The sequence below is a fragment of the Panthera tigris genome, chromosome B2, assembly GCF_018350195.1.
Source record: "Panthera tigris isolate Pti1 chromosome B2, P.tigris_Pti1_mat1.1, whole genome shotgun sequence".
NCBI lineage: Eukaryota > Metazoa > Chordata > Mammalia > Carnivora > Felidae > Panthera > Panthera tigris.
The window spans coordinates 37,267,033-37,282,750 of NC_056664.1; the positions used below are offsets into that span (position 1 = coordinate 37,267,033).

Genomic DNA, 15,718 nt, shown 5'->3' on the forward strand with positions numbered 1-15,718 from the left:
AGCAGTAGTTTACTTGTTTCCTTTACTGTGTTGGGATTCCATTGTATTATATTGGTGGAAATGAGGATCATTTCCATTTGTAGCTATTACAAATAATGCTTCTGGGGACATTCTCACACAAGGTTCTTGGAGCACACGATTATGCCTTTCTATTAGGAGCGGAATTGCGAGGTTATAGAGTTTATGTACTTTCCATCTTAGTCGGTCACATCAATCTGGTTTCCAAAGTGTTTTCCAAAAATACATCCCACAGAAGAATGAGATACCCCATTTCACCACATCCTCACCAACACTGGGCATCATTAGCCATTCTGGCTAAATGGCTTAAATGTTAGCCATTCTGGTGGGTGTATACTGATATCTCACTTTGGTTTTAATTTTTTAAAATTTTTTAATGTTTGTTTACTTTTGAGAGACAGAGAGAGATAGAGTGCGAGTGGGGGAGGGGCAGAAAGAGAGGGAGACCCAGAATCCAAAGCAGGCTCCATGCTCTGAGCTGTCAGCACAGAGCCCGATGCGGAGCTCGAACCCATGAGCCGTGAGATCATGACCTGAGCCAGCCAGACGCTTAACCGACTGAGCCACCCGGGGGGCCCCTCACTTTGGTTTTAATTTTTTATCTTTGAATGCTAATGGGCTTGAGCCCCCTCACATGACATGTTGATGCACTATTTTGGTTTTCTTCTTTGTGACTTGCTTGTACGTTCTTCCTCTATTTCTCTTGGGTTGTCTGTCTTTTTAAAATATTTATTTATAGGAGCTTTTTGCATATTCTGGATGTAAGTTCTTTGTTGATTACGTGACTGCAAATATATTTCCTACTCTGATCCTTGCCCCTTCACTCCCTTATCAGTCTTTTAATATTATACCTGGTATATATATATATATTTTTTTTTTCTATTCTTTTCATTTCAACATTTCTGTGCATTATGTTTCAGATTTATCTCTTATAAACAAAAAATAGCCGGAATTTTTGACATCCAGTCTGAAGGTATTTGTCCTTTAACAGGCAAATTTATCACTTTATTGTTGTTGTGATTGCCGCTATGTTTTGACTTATTCTATCATCTTATTTTGTGGTTTTCATTAACCGTGCTTTTTTTTTTTTTGGATTTATTTTCTCCTTTCCTGCTTCAAAAAAGTGTGTTTTTATATTTCTGTACTGGTTTTAAAATATTCCATTTTTAGTCTTTACATTTTCAAACATGGTTACTTAAGTTAAAAACCTAACCCTACCTTATAGGCTTTACCTCTGAGCCCTTCTATCTTCCCTGTTACTGCTGTGGAATTTTGGAATTCCCAGGGTGGGAATTCCCACCCCTGTTATTCATTATAATAATTCTACAACCAGCGCTAATTTAGATTTACCAGTATGTGTACCAGTACACAGTATGTACAGCCCGTTCCTTCTGGTAGGGGAAGCAGAGGGGGACAGGTGCAGGGACCAGAAGGTTTGATGGGGGAAAATGGAGTTGTTTTCTTCTGACCGTGTCTATGTTCGGAGTGAAATAAGCATCATTGGCTAAGGGGATGCAGGTCATCAGCTGAGGGGAGGGGACAGCAAGTTTGGGACATTTGAAGAAAGAGGAAGAGGTGTGAGGTAGTTGCCGTGGAGAGTGGGGAAAGCAAATATGTGATCCTAAGACATGTATTTGGCCTACCCCACTAGGTTGTAAGTCCATTGAAATAAGGAACAAATCATCTAAGTCTCTGTGTCCTTTCTCTCTAGCACCTAGGGTACACTCAATGCCTATTTGTTGATGATGCTAAATATAATTTAATCTCAGTAGATTGAAAGTTTTATGTGCTCGGAGGTCAGAATCATCTAAGACAGCGTAGACTGGATTGAATTTTTACTGACCCCAGAGCACAACCTGAAAATCAGGAAAAAAGATTTTTTATACAACACTTTATATCAGCTTAAAAAATTGCTTAGGCATTTTCTAAAAGGTAGAGTTCAAGGAAAGTCCTGATTAACCAACTCTCTTAGTTGGTTTGTCTTTGTTTTATTGAAACTACCTTACTTAAAGGTGGGAGGAACGCCAGTTTGCTGGCAAAGTGAAAGGGATTTCTCAGAGACCTCTTTGCCCTCCACATCAGAACCAGAGGGAGTTCTCTGAAGCAGCTGAAACCTGCTTGGGAGCAAAGGGAGGGAGAGGAAGAGCACCTGTGGCTCAAACTGCTACACCTTCCAGACCTCAAGGTGGGCAGTTCTGCTCTCTGACCCAAACCTGTCTTCCACCTCTTCTACTTCTTCTCTGAACCCCCACACTCAGGACAACAGAAGAGTAGCAGACTCCAACCACCTCTCAGAAGCCTACAAGTCTCCAACCTCTGGGCCTGGGCCCCATCTGGGGATTAACAACTGCCCTAAATGAAAAGTTCATCCTTCCATTTTTCCATTCTTTTGCCCCCGGGCAGCTTCCCCACCTTCCCTCACCCTCCAGCCCCCATTTCTTTCTCTCAGTCTCTTTCCTAACTTTCCTTAGAGTTGCTCCACCTTCAGTGGCTCCAAGTCTCTGACCATTGAGATGCCCTGACCCTTACTGCCTCTGAATCTGTACTTGGTCCTGCACCCCTTTCAGCTTCCTGTGTCATCCATTCCTTCCCTCACTCATTCCTGTGCCTAGCTCTGACCTGTTCCAGATGGCTCCTCTGTAACCAGAGAGGAGAGTTTGGGTCTCTGGCTATAAGGACACGAGGTTACCATGAAACTCTATTGAAGAAGGTTACAGAAAGCACCATGGAGTCCACATGCTGCCTTCCCTTATCCTAGTCGCGGCTTCAGTCGTACCTTCTAACCTGCTGGCCTAACCTTTGCCCTGACCATGCTATCCACAGTGAGACTCAGTTTAATTGTGTATCAGTGCCTTCAAATTGGATCCTCTCACCCTATGACTTACAATTTGGGGCTTATCTTTGAACCCTTGTTTGTTTTCTCTGTTCTCAACACCTTACAGTGTGTCTCCCCTAAAACCAACAATTGTAGAACTTTATTTATTGTCCTTAGAAGACGAGTGCTTTTCTTTGCGAGGTACCTTCTAGAGTCTCCCAGAGTAATTCCATGTTGACTTCTTATTCCTTACTTTGACTGTCCCCCCAAATATCCTCCAAATTTGGTGAAACTCAGATGTTTGTGTGTTTGTTTACTAATAAAGTGATAGAAAAACAGGAAGAAACTCTGTTTTGCTTTTATAGATATATGTCAGCTGGTACTAGAGAACTCAGTGTGGTCACTGTTGTCTGTGTGCCGATGACCCTGTGGCCATCATCCTCCCTAACCATCCACATCACTAAAAACATAATCTTTCATTTTTAAAAATGTTTTAATATTTAGTTTTGAAAGGGAGAGAGAGACACACACAGAGTGTGAGCAGTGGTGCAGTGAGAGAAGGAGACACAGAATCCGAAGCAGGCTCCAGGCTGTCAGCACAGAGCCCGACGCGGGGCTCAAACTCACGAACTGTGAGATCATGACCTGAGCTGAAGCCAGATGCTTAACCGACTGAGCCACCCAGGCGCCCCCGAAACATAATCTTTCTAATTAATGACCATGATCATAGCACTGTTCTCTTTAATAGCTTTCAACTGCTCCTCATTTCTTAAATTAACACCAATCATCACCCAGACATCACCTGGACATATTTACCCTAGATTTCATCCCTCAACCCACCTCACACTTTTGTATCAATTATTCTGTGCCTTTGCTGGTGTCATCTCCCTAGTCACTAGATCCCCTATCAAATCCTGTCCTTTAAGGTTTCTCTCCAAAATCACCTCCAAGATAAAGCTTACCTGACATCCAGCTGTCTATTCTTTCTTCCTGCTTTAAGCTTCCTTAGTGCTTTGCTTATTTTTGTTTCCTTTGGCTCTCCTCTTATTGCACTTTGCATTGTGGTTTATTATGTAATTGACCTATTCCTTCATTGGGTCACAAGCTCCTGGAAGGAAAGAACCATGTGTGACTCACCTTCTCATTCTGTTCCAGTCCTAAGCTCTGTGCCTTGTGTGCAGGAGTTGACTAGGATGGAAATGGAGAGCGGGGTGGGGTGGGGAGGGGAGGAGACAGAAGAGAGAATCAGTTCATAGGTCATTTCAGAGTAATCACTGGACCTAAAAAGAGCTGGAAAAAGGATATGGAAGGAAGGGACTAGAGAAAGTATAACTGACTGAAGTAAAGCACAGTCCCCATCTCTTTTTTGCATTGAATCCTCCCAGTGATTCAGGCATCCTGCCTGCACTTCTGTTCCTCCTGCCTTCCCATTATTTCCCTTCCTGCTGAGAAAATTGCTCTGTTAGACACTGAAGTCATTGCCTCAAATCTGGCTCCTAGGCATTCAACATTATTTTTTTCCCCTCTTCAGAATAAGCCTATTCACACCAAGTATATATTTGTTCTCTCGCTTTTACATTACAGATAATCAATTCATATGGAATGAGAAAAAGGATGTCTTAAGGCGAACAATAAGACGGTTGGATACATTTGCTTCTTGTGGCCAGGGACATAACTTAATTAACAGAGGGAGCTCTCCAGCTCAGGGCAGGAGGGGAGACAATTGTTAAGAAAATTTCCTGGCCTTGTGTGGTGCGCAGGGCTGCTGTGAACCACCCTGAGCACAGCACAGCCTCCCCCCGCCCACCCCAGCCCTGGCGCGAGCCCTGTTTGGGGGCAAAGGGAGGCGGTGGAAATGCCCAGATACTCTCTGGTGTTTGTGGTTATTGCTTTATCTCCTCTGCAGTGTGTTCCCATTAGTCTTCAAAAGTGGGATTGAGGGTCGTGAGTTTACTGGAGCAGAGAGCAGGCTTGCAAGCCCGGCTCTCTCCTCTTCACTGTTAGCAAGTACCTTCTTTGGTGTCCAAGAGAGGCTAGGACTTCACTGTTTTTGTGCCGTGTGGCCTCTCTCTTTTCTTCATACTTGTGCTAATTATTTCTGTCAGTGGTTTTCTTTCTTAAGGTATTTTCAAACCCAATATAAAAATATACTAAAATGGAAATAAGGTGACCTTCCTTCCTTATAGTGGCAGTTCTCACTGAGATGTTCATCACTTTTATTTCTTCCATTTTCTCCCCCATATAGGTCTGGTTCAGTGAGAAGATGTTTGAACCATCGTTCCAGTTTTATACCGGGTATAAAATCCCCTTGTGCAAAACCCTGGATCAGTATTTTGAGTACATCCAGTCATTGCCATCCCTAGATAACCCTGAAGTCTTTGGGCTGCACCCTAATGCCGACATCACGTAAGTTCCTGGCATTTTTTATATTTTAAGGAATCATTTGTAACTCAGCCTGGCAGAGACTGTGCATTTCATTTTCTCTCTTAATTCCTCTCCTTTCACTTCTTTTTATTTTGCTGTGAAAAATATTGTCACTTCCTGTCCTCCAATTACACCTTTGTCATATCTTGGCCTCCTTTTCCCTCAGTAAATCCTGATGCTCCGGAGTTTATGACAATGCTAAAGCTCTAATTTATGCATTGATTATTTCTCCTCTGCCATGTCATAAAACCAGTTGGTGTTATTGGCATCGATGCCTTCCACTGATAGGACAATGGTCTCCCAGCTCCTTGCCTCTAACCCCCCCCAAAAAAAAATCCATTAAAAATAATGGTCATACTCATAAATATGGAGAACAAACTGAGGGTTCCTGGAGGGGCTGTGGGAGGGGGAATGGGCTAAATGGGTAAGGGGCACTAAGGAATCTACTCCTAAAATCAGTGTTGCACTGTATGCTAACTAATTTGAATGTAAGTTTAAAAAAATAAAATAAAAAAAAATAATGATCATAAACAGAGTCTAAAAAGACCAGGGGGATAGAGAGAGGAGGAGGAGGAATTGTGTTTCTGCTTGATCCTCTCTTTTGTGGCCCCTGTCTCCTTATTTCCTCACCTGCCTCCTCTGTCACTAATGCCCATGATGGGCATAGAGCACAGAGCATGGATACAGAGCTGGGAGGAGAGGCTATGGGTCTCAGCTCAACATGAGGTCCCTGCTCTGGTTGCTGAGGTAAGAGATGATGAGTGAAGACACAAGAAATTCACCCAAATCCCAAGCCCCTTCTCGGACCCATCTTTTGGCTGAAGGAGCCTGAAAACAAGGCTATCCAGTTCCACAGAGAGGGCGCCAAGAAGCCCCAGCTGGGATTCTCCTCCAGATGGTCATTGCCTCCGGCCCATCGATGAAGAACCATAAAGTTTGCGTCTAGGAGAGTGGTTTCAAGGAATGGGAGAAAGCGAGACTCCTCTGGCAGATTTTAAGCTGGGATGACCAATCGAGAAGGAGTGGGGTGTGCCTCTCTCCTAGTCACTCACCTGCCGCTGCAACTGTAACAACTCTGCAAAGGGGCACAGGCATTTCCCACCTTCCGGTTCCCTGCCCTTGCCCAGCATCCCTGGAGTCCCAACCTCCCTCTGCTGCGTTGTCTCTCTGCCCCTGAATATACACTTTGTCCCTTGCATGAGGCTTGGCTTCCTGGCTTTCGTCACCCATACAAATTCTAACCTCTCCAGATCCTCCCATCTCTCCCATGCTATTTTTCACCTTCAAAGATGTGGGCATGAGCCAGAAGAGCCGTGGATGGCTAACACTCTTCAGACCCTGTGATGGAACCATGATGCCTCTTTGGTGATGGCTCTAGCTGTTATTTGAAGAGGCTGTCATAAGTTAGCCGGAGACAGAAAAGAGGTGAAGAAGTAAAAAGGATTCCTTGGGGATCCATTTGGAATCAACTGAAACATGATCTGAAAGAAGGAACACGGAGAAATAGTTTTACTTTGGCTGAAACTTTAAAAATCTGAGGCAGACTACGTCACTCCTCTGTTCAGAACCCTCCTAAAGCTCCTGTCTCACTCCATGTCAAGGTCAAAGGCAGACAGTGACCTACAGGTGACCTGAAAGCCCCAGTAAGACCACCTGCCCTCAGGAGGTTGGCCTCCTCTGCCCTTTCCCTCACTCACTGCTCAGCTTTAGCTCCTGCTAGCTTCCTGGTACTCAGGCCAGATGCCTTCCCCTGCCCCGCCACCACGGGATACTTGTACTTCCCGAAACGTCCTTCCCCCTGGATATCATGGCTCACCTTTTCACCTCTTCCGGCCTTTTCTTAAATGTCACCTTTCCAATGATGTCTTCCCTGGCTGCCCTATTTAAAATTTGCAGATCACTCCCCAGCCCTCACCCCAGACTCTATCCTCCTTGCTACTTTTTTCTTTAGATTGTATCACCAACGGACATACTCCATATTTACTTATTTATACTTGCTATCATCTACCTGCCATCATTAAACATAAGCACCATCATGTCTGAAACTTTTGTCTATTTTTACTGCATATCTCTAGTGCTAAACAGTGCCTGATGCTCAGGAAATATTTGTTCAATGTGCCGGCAATACTAAATTTCTCTGGGTTGTGAAGAATCTAATGAACGGGAATGGTCTTTAGAAATAGCTCATGAGTTCATGTGAATGGGCAGAAAAATGGCACTTGTCAATTAGTAATTGAAGCAGCTCACGTATGAGGACTCTGAACTTTGATTTCATCCTTGGCAAGAGTCCAAGGAGTCATTTAAAGCTGGTACCTAGAGAATCGGATCCTGTTGGGCGCTGTGTAGGATTCTGCCAAGAAATATATATTAAAGCAGGGTTGAAATCATCTCATCCTGACTTACCCATATGACTGTGGCAGTTTGGGCCGTCAGCTCTCAAGAAAGATAAACGAGAACTAGAGAAGGTCCAGGAGCACCTGGGTGGCTCAGTCGGTTAAGCATCCGACTTTGGCACAGGTCATGCTTTCACAGTTTGTGGGTTCGAGCCCCGCATTGGGCTCTGTGCTGACAGCGCGGAGCCTGGAGCCTGCTTCAAATTTTGTGTCTTCCTCTCTCTCTGCTCCTCCCCTGCTTATGCTCTTTCTCTGTCTCTCAAAAATAAATAAATGTTAGAAGAAGAAGAAGAAGAAGAAGAAGAAGAAGAAGAAGAAGAAGAAGAAAAGGTCCAGAGAAGTGCAACTAAAATGTAATCCAGATGGGAGGCGATGGTAGAGATTTTTTTCCCTTGACTTTTTATTTTGAACTATTACAAACCCGCAGAAAAGTTGCAAGTACAGTCAACACTACAGACCCTTCACCCAGAGTCACCAATCGTTAACATTTTGTACCATTTGCATTTTCTCTTTCTGTATGTATATTTTTGTATATTTATATATCTACAGTTACATCTGTATGTGACCACATCTATTTCTGTGCGTGTGTGTGTGTGTGTGTGTGCGCACACTTGTAACCCCTCTCAATGGACAGAGCTAAGAAATAAGCACTTTTAAAAACATCATGAGCTAATACTAATAACTCCAATTCCAAATGTTCACCTCATGTCTCTTCCTTGTCTTCCCTCATTTCGGTATTGTTATCTCCTTTCTCCCATGGGAAGAACTCTGGTTCCCAGGAAGTTCAATATATTTACTCATTTGCTCCGAATCACTCCACCAATACCAGTACCAACAACAAATGTATTAAGTGGAGGTCAAGATTTCTTTGCAGTTCTTTTTGTCCCTAGAATACATCCAGCTGAGGTTGTCAGAGTACTATATTCAAAACTCACTCAGATTGTTTTTTTCTGTGTGGTTACGCTATCAGTTAGGTAGATAGGTACATTCATTTGTTTCTGTTCATATTACACTGAGTTTTTGTCCCTCCTTGTTGATTATTTTAAATACGTGAGACACAGGCATGGCTTGAAAGTCACAACTACATAATAAGGTATTCTCACACCTTTCCAACCCATTTCCCCTTTCCTCTATGGGCAAGCAAATGCATTCGTTTCTGGGTTATCGTCCCTGTTTCTTTTTTCTCATACATAGATACACATATGTTCTTATTACCTTTTTTCTTAAATGAAGTTGTCATACTATATATATATATATATATATATATATATATATAATTTTGTGTCTTGTCTTCTCCAATTAAAAATGTATCTTGTAATCACTCCATTCTATGTTCCCATGTCTTCCTCACTATTTTTTTTTTACACCTGCATGCTCCTCCATTGTTAACATGTATCATAGTTTATTCATCCATTCTCCTATGGGTGTGCATTTAGGTTGCTTCCAATATTTTGCTACCCCAAATAATTCCTCAATTAATGATCTCATGGTTCTGGTTTCTCGTGTGGTTGGAGATGTATTTTTAGGGTAATTTGGTACAGGTAGAGTTGCTATATCAGGGCTTAGTAAATATTGCCAACCCCCTTCCATAGGGCTATTCACTCTCACCAACAACATGACGAGGCCCTTTCTTCACAACCTCATCAACAGAGTATGGGTGAAGCTTCTGAATTTTCACCAATATGACAAGTGAGAAATGGTATCTCGGCATAGTTTTAATTTGTATTCTCTTATTTTGAGTGAAATGGAATACGTTTCCCTATATTTGGAGGCTACTTAGACTGAGACTGTCTTGGAGACCCTGTGGATAAATCTGGATGTGGATTGACGCAGGCTGAGATGAGGGATGATGAGAGGATGGAGAGGGTAGAGCAAAGCTGCAGGACACGTCCCGATGGAGACTGGTGCGATTTAGTGAGTAGAGAGAATCGTGTGTCGTTTTCATCCATTCGTTGCTATCTGAGGGGTAGAGAGCACAGCGAGCCTTCTGTGTCTTTTGGCAGCTCTCTTTACCACTCTGTCCAAAGGCCTATATGCCATCACTGGCAGGCATGCTATAGATGCCTCAGCTATCTTTTCCCAAAATCGAGTGTCAGGATCTTACAGTCTCTCATCACACCTCACTGAGTGAGGTCAAGTAGAAACTGCTGGGCCTCTGCCTTAAATCTCTTAGACAACTAGTTGGCCTGTAAGACCTGTGGCCTTCCTCCCCTGATCTCTCTTCATTCTTAACTTCCCACCTGGTCCACCCTAGGGTCTTCCCCACTCACACCTCTACTCCTCCTCCCAGGGACTGTGGTCCATTTTTGGTTCCTGCTCAGGTAGTAGCTCTGCGCTTGGTCATTTTCTTAGTCTCTGGATGAGCTTTGCCGTAGGTTTGATTCTTCTTTCCTCTGGGCTCTGAAATATGTGGTGTCTGGGGTTGTAGACATTTGAGCGGACCTTGCTGGAGAGCTGCACTCCAACCCCTCGCTGTTCCCTCACCAGCCACCAGGAGGCAGTAAGCAATAGCAAATGAAGCTTCTCAGCTAAAACCTACCCCTGGTCTCCTCCTAAGGCCACCCTTCCCATTCCAGCAAGAAGTGACTCTCCCAAGTTCTGCGTGAAATGAAAGAAGGAATTGAAGCCTCCCCTGACATTTCTGGTCTGGTGGCTGGGATGGTGGTGGAGTTTGAAACAAGAGTGCATTCGAGGGGACATTGCAGAGTCCTGTTTGGGTGTGTTGAATTAGGAAAGACCAAGGGATGTCAGAGTGGGGAAGAAACGTGGATTGGAGCCCAGGTGAGAAGTTTCAAGGTATTTGTACAGAAATAATACTCGAAGGTACAAGAGGGGGGTGGACTCTCTAAGATACAGTGAGAAATCTGTGTGAATGTCCCCAGCTAGAAGAATCCTGATCAGTTTATCTGATTGTGCACCCTGTTCAATAGTACTCTTTCAGATGAGCTCATGGGCTGTCATTGGGCCATGGTGGGGAACTCTATGTCCCTGCTTATAGAATCTGCACTCTGAAGTTAGCATCCACAAATTTGAGAGAAGAGAGAAATTTGCAAAAAGAGATAATGATTCTTTCTCTTCCTTAAGAATGCAGGATCCCTGAGGAGGGTGGGTGGGAAATACAGCTGAATAAATGCTTTAAAATAAGTAAAATCTTTCCCAAGAGCTTAGATACCTTGGTGACAGAAACCATAAAAATGCATAGTTTATTCACATTTTATTATCTAGATTTATAAGCTACCAAGGACTCTGCAAATTCAACTATCTCAATGTCAGAAACTGTTATTTATTTTCGCTCTTTTTCTCATTAACGATTATGCATATTTTTCTACCTTCTGAAATTTATCAGATGTCTTATTACAACTTTTATATTCATTTGTATGCAGGATGAATTTAATTGTATTCCTTTTAGCATTAGCTGAAATTTGAGTTTCAGATTTTTATTAAAAATGTATGTTTATTGTTATCTCATATGCAAAGATGTATATGAACGTAGGCTGATTTGGATGTGATAGTGCACTAATATCTCATTAGATGGTTAATTGCTTATTTATAGACAGTTCTGTTTTGCATTTGTTTTGCATTTTTATTAGCCAAGACCCTGACTGCCACCCAACAGAGGTGACCTAGACAATTGCCCCAAACCACCAAGCTACAAGACCAATATGAGCTTCTTCCCATACTTAGCTCCAAAGAGAAATTTTCTTCTAGAAGTAACTTGGAACCAAAGCTCTTGGAGTATTATAGTTCTCGTTCTTCTCAGAACATTTATAGGGACTGTTTTCCTGAAAGCCTGAAAGGCTTTTGAGGCATATAGAGATATTCACAGTTCTCTATAATAGCTAGCTAACTAGGCTTCTGCCTTTCCTCACTCAGCAAGCATAAAAGCACATTGTGGATAGAGAAATGTGAGTTGTACAGCCCTGGCATCCTGTGCCTCATAAAATATGTGGTGGGGAGGTGATCTGGAGATCTTGTCTAGCTCTTCTGCAAAATGGGTCAGCTTTTCAGGACTTCATACCCACATCCATGTCCTGAGGACTATTTTCATATCACCTCATAAAAAAAAAATAAAATCACCCACCGAGAAAATGACTTCTTAGGCGAGATCTAGCCGCAGTAACATATCCATTGGCCCCTCCCTGGAGCACTGGTGAACATGGCCAGTGCCGGCCAAGAGCATGATGGTCATGTCTGCAGTGGTGTCCACTGTTGGCACTCAGCCTCTGGTGCAGAGTGTATTTCCAAAGAGGCAACAGACTGGAGGTGAGCCAAGAGCTCCTGAGAATCACAGATAGGAGGTCTTTCCCTTCTTTTGTTTGGAGTTAGAACAGGCACAAAGAATGAACTCTGATTTTTGTTGTGTGAATGGAAATTTACTGTGGTTTTATTCTCCTCAACCTTTAAAGATCTGTGCTTAAATATCATACTGAAAACAGTTGTCCTTTACCCTCAAATGATGTCTTTCTGATTCTCCTGTGTTTTGAGAGCGTATGACTTATATATGTTTCCCTTTGTATGTGGAAACGTGCCAGGAAGTAGGTAATGATAGTAGGTAACGTGCCAGGAAGTGATAATGATAATTTACTATGCTTTTACCATAAGAAGAAACAAATAATTAAATTTTCATGCCCTTTAAATATTGGAGAATTGCTCTCCTTTACATTTGAGGTTTAATAAAAGTCAAGCCAATTGGCCTGAATTCAACAAACAAATATTTATTGAGAACTTACTTGGTAGCCAACTCAGGATACAGAGATTAGTAAAATGCAGTCCTTGCCCTTGGAGGTCATCATGTATTAAGGAAAATAAATGAGCGGCAAATGGTTATGTAATACAACATGACAGACTCTAAAATCAGGATTATATATAACATACACACACACACACACACACACACACACACACACAATGCTATGAGAACAAAGGCGAAGGAGCAGTAAATTGCAGCTCAGGTATTAAAGTTAAGCTATCGAGAGAGGCCTCCTCTGAGCTGTGACTCAATGAATGTGCAGGAGTTCTCAGGGGAGGGTAGGATTAGGGAGGAAAGGACTGTAGCCCTGGGGACAAGAAAGACAGCGCAAGGAAAGAGGAAGATAATGAGCAGTAAAGGGCGTATACAGATATCGAGTCATCAAATTGTACACCTTAAATATATATAATTTTTAAAAAATTAAAAAAATAAAATGATTGAGCATAGTGAAAATAAAATGCATAGCTTAGGGCACATACATGGAGGAGCAGTCCAAGGAGGGGCATGACGGTGTAAAGTGTGTGCGTGTGCTATGTGTGCGGGACCAAGTCCACCCGAGTCTGGAGCGTGGTGGAGAGGGGATTCAAGAAAGGAGCAGCCTAACCGTGAGGCTGATGCACATGCAGAGACTGTTTTTCCAAGATGTGGGGCACCATGAAGATGCTGGAAATTTCTAGATGGATGCTAGAAGTGATGTGGAAATAGGCCTTGGAAACCAAGAAGAGCTGGAGAGTGGCATCAGGTGGAGACTATCTCTGAAGTCTGTAGATCAGCAGCTGGGTGAAGACATTGATATTGTTAAAAGGAGATGGGACAGACTGGGGCGAAGGGAGAATGGGAACAATGAGGTGGGTTTTGGAACTGTTTGATTTAACTAACAGGGAGTCCTGGGAGTCAGCAGAAATATGGATATGTGGAGATTATGATAAAGCCAGAGGTTTCATGTTATCCAGACTTGCTTGGAGTTTCACAGCCCTCAGTGAGACGGTGACAGTGATACCTACATCTTCTCTAACACAGCAGTCTGCCAACATTGTCTGTCTTTACTGTATCTAATGCTAGAATAAGATCTAATGCTAGAATATAAATCACATAGAAGTTTACATTGCTGAGAACTGTGTATAATAATATGTGGATCCTTGACTTTTGATGACTCCATTTTGTTGTCACATTAGCTATTTTCATAGGTTTTCCCCTTAGGAGTTACTCGTATCTTATACTTTATATGACTTTTAAAAACTGGGGTAGCACCATACTTCAAAATTCAGGAATGAGTTGCAAGTGCTTTTTGTCCCATTTTACTAGAATTTTTAATTACCAATATACATGTTCAATTTTGTGTGTGCCTGATTTGGTCATCTTTCAACTTTTTAAATGAATGTCTTTGGGAGGATATTCTAAAACTCCCAACAGCTGAGTAGAGGTTGCTCATCAAAAAATAATCAAAAATGAATTTTAAATTCTGTGTAAAATTATACAAAATCAATTTTCATTTAATTTTATTCAACATCAGCTTTTACCTTATTGGCCCTTATTGTGAAACTCATATGTTTAAAGGTAATATGAAGTTAATACACCAACTCTGGTTGGGTTACAAACATTCACTGGGTTTGACAAAGAACCCTCATAATCACTGTAGCTGACTGTAAGTCCAGCTCATAGAGCATAGTGGCAGATGTATTTACCTTAGCCACAACTTTTGGAAAGGATGCAGTTGTTTGGATATGTACATTTGGGGCCAGATGCATTATTCTACCTGCTAATCAAATGAAAATTCTTGCAGAGTCTGGGTGGCTCAGTCAGTTGAGCATCCAACTTTGGCTCAGGTCATGATTTCATGGTCCATGAGATCGAGCCTCTCATTGGGCTCTGTGCTGACAGTTCAGAGCCTGGATCCTGCTTCAGATTGTGTCTCCCTCTCTCTCTGCCCCTCCCCCCGCTCTCACTCTGTCTCTGTCTCTCTCTCTCTCAAAAATAAATAAATATTTTTAAAAACCTTAAAAAAAGAAAATTCTAAAGACACAGCCTCTCTTTCACTCTTCAGCTGATTTCCTAATTGAATTAAAGGCTAGCTGAATAGAATTTCCTCTGTTGACACAAGATGTGGCTTTTTCATAAGCAAAGAAGCCTGGGTAATTTTAGCAGTAGCTCCTTAGTGAGTAAATTTGCACAATTCATGCTAGAGATGAAAAAGAGAAAGGTGTAATTCTTTCTTTCCAAATGCTGTGAGGAAAGGTAGAAGGGGGCCTTTCTGGTGGGGCACAAAGATTACTAGGGATTTGTAAGATGCGTTTCAATGAACCTCAGACATTTGTCACTGATTCATCTCTGTTGAGTCCTTGGTGGGCTTTGCATCTGGGGGCTTATTTTTTCTCATTTTCAAAATGAAAATGGTCTTAATATTCTTTATTATAAAAAATCATACTTTCTTACTGAGAAAAACAAACATTGTAGAAAGCAGAAAGTAATAATCACAGCACAAGCTCATACAAAAATCCCACTATAAAAATACCCTTCCAGATCTTTTCCATGCTTACATGCACAATGTTGACAGAATATTAGGTTTTTGTAACATGCTATTTTTTTTATCGAAGTATAGTTGACACACAATGTTATATTAGTTTCAGGTTTACAACAACATAGTGATCTGACAACTCTATGCATTATGCCTTGCTCACCACAAGTGTAGCTACAATTTGTCACCATACAACGCTATTACAATCCTATTGACTATATTCACATGCTATACCTTTCATCCTCGCGACTTATTCATTCCATAACTGGAAACCTGTACCTTCCACTCCCCTTTACCCAATTTGCCCATCCTCCCAACCCCCTCTGCTCTGGCAACCACCAGTCTGTTGTCTTTTTTCATGCGTCAGTTTCTGCTGTTTTGTTTTGTTTTGTGTTTTTAGATTCCACATGTAAGGGAAATATGGTATTTGTCTTTCTCCATCTGATTTCTTTCACTTATCATAATACCCTGTAGGTCCATCCATGTTATCACAAATGGCAAGATCTCATTCTTTTTTATGGCTGAGTAATAATTTTAATTGCAGCATTATTTACAATAGCCAAGATATAGAACCAACCTAAGTGACTATTGATTGATGAGGCATATGTATACAGTGGAGTATAAAACAGAATGTTTCATAAAACAGAATGTACCATGCTATTTCATTCCGTAATCTCAATTCAATAACCTCAACTTACCAATTAATAGAGAGCTACATCACATTTTTACTGACTGTATAGATTTTTATAGGGTTTTACCAGGATTTATTATTACAGATACCATTACAAACAGCCTTGTACATA

At 41.9% G+C, this 15,718-nt stretch overlaps 1 protein-coding gene across 6 annotated transcripts in view; it reads left to right on the plus strand.

Moving 5' to 3' along the window:
- DNAH8 (dynein axonemal heavy chain 8) overlaps positions 1–15,718 on the plus strand; it is a 325,383-nt gene that overhangs the window by 277,313 nt on the left and 32,352 nt on the right. For all 6 annotated transcript variants that reach the window (XM_042986265.1, XM_042986264.1, XM_042986266.1 and 3 more), the window contains one exon: positions 5,079–5,239. In XM_042986265.1, the coding sequence (XP_042842199.1) occupies positions 5,079–5,239 (161 nt within the window). The remainder of the gene's footprint in view (positions 1–5,078; positions 5,240–15,718) is intronic.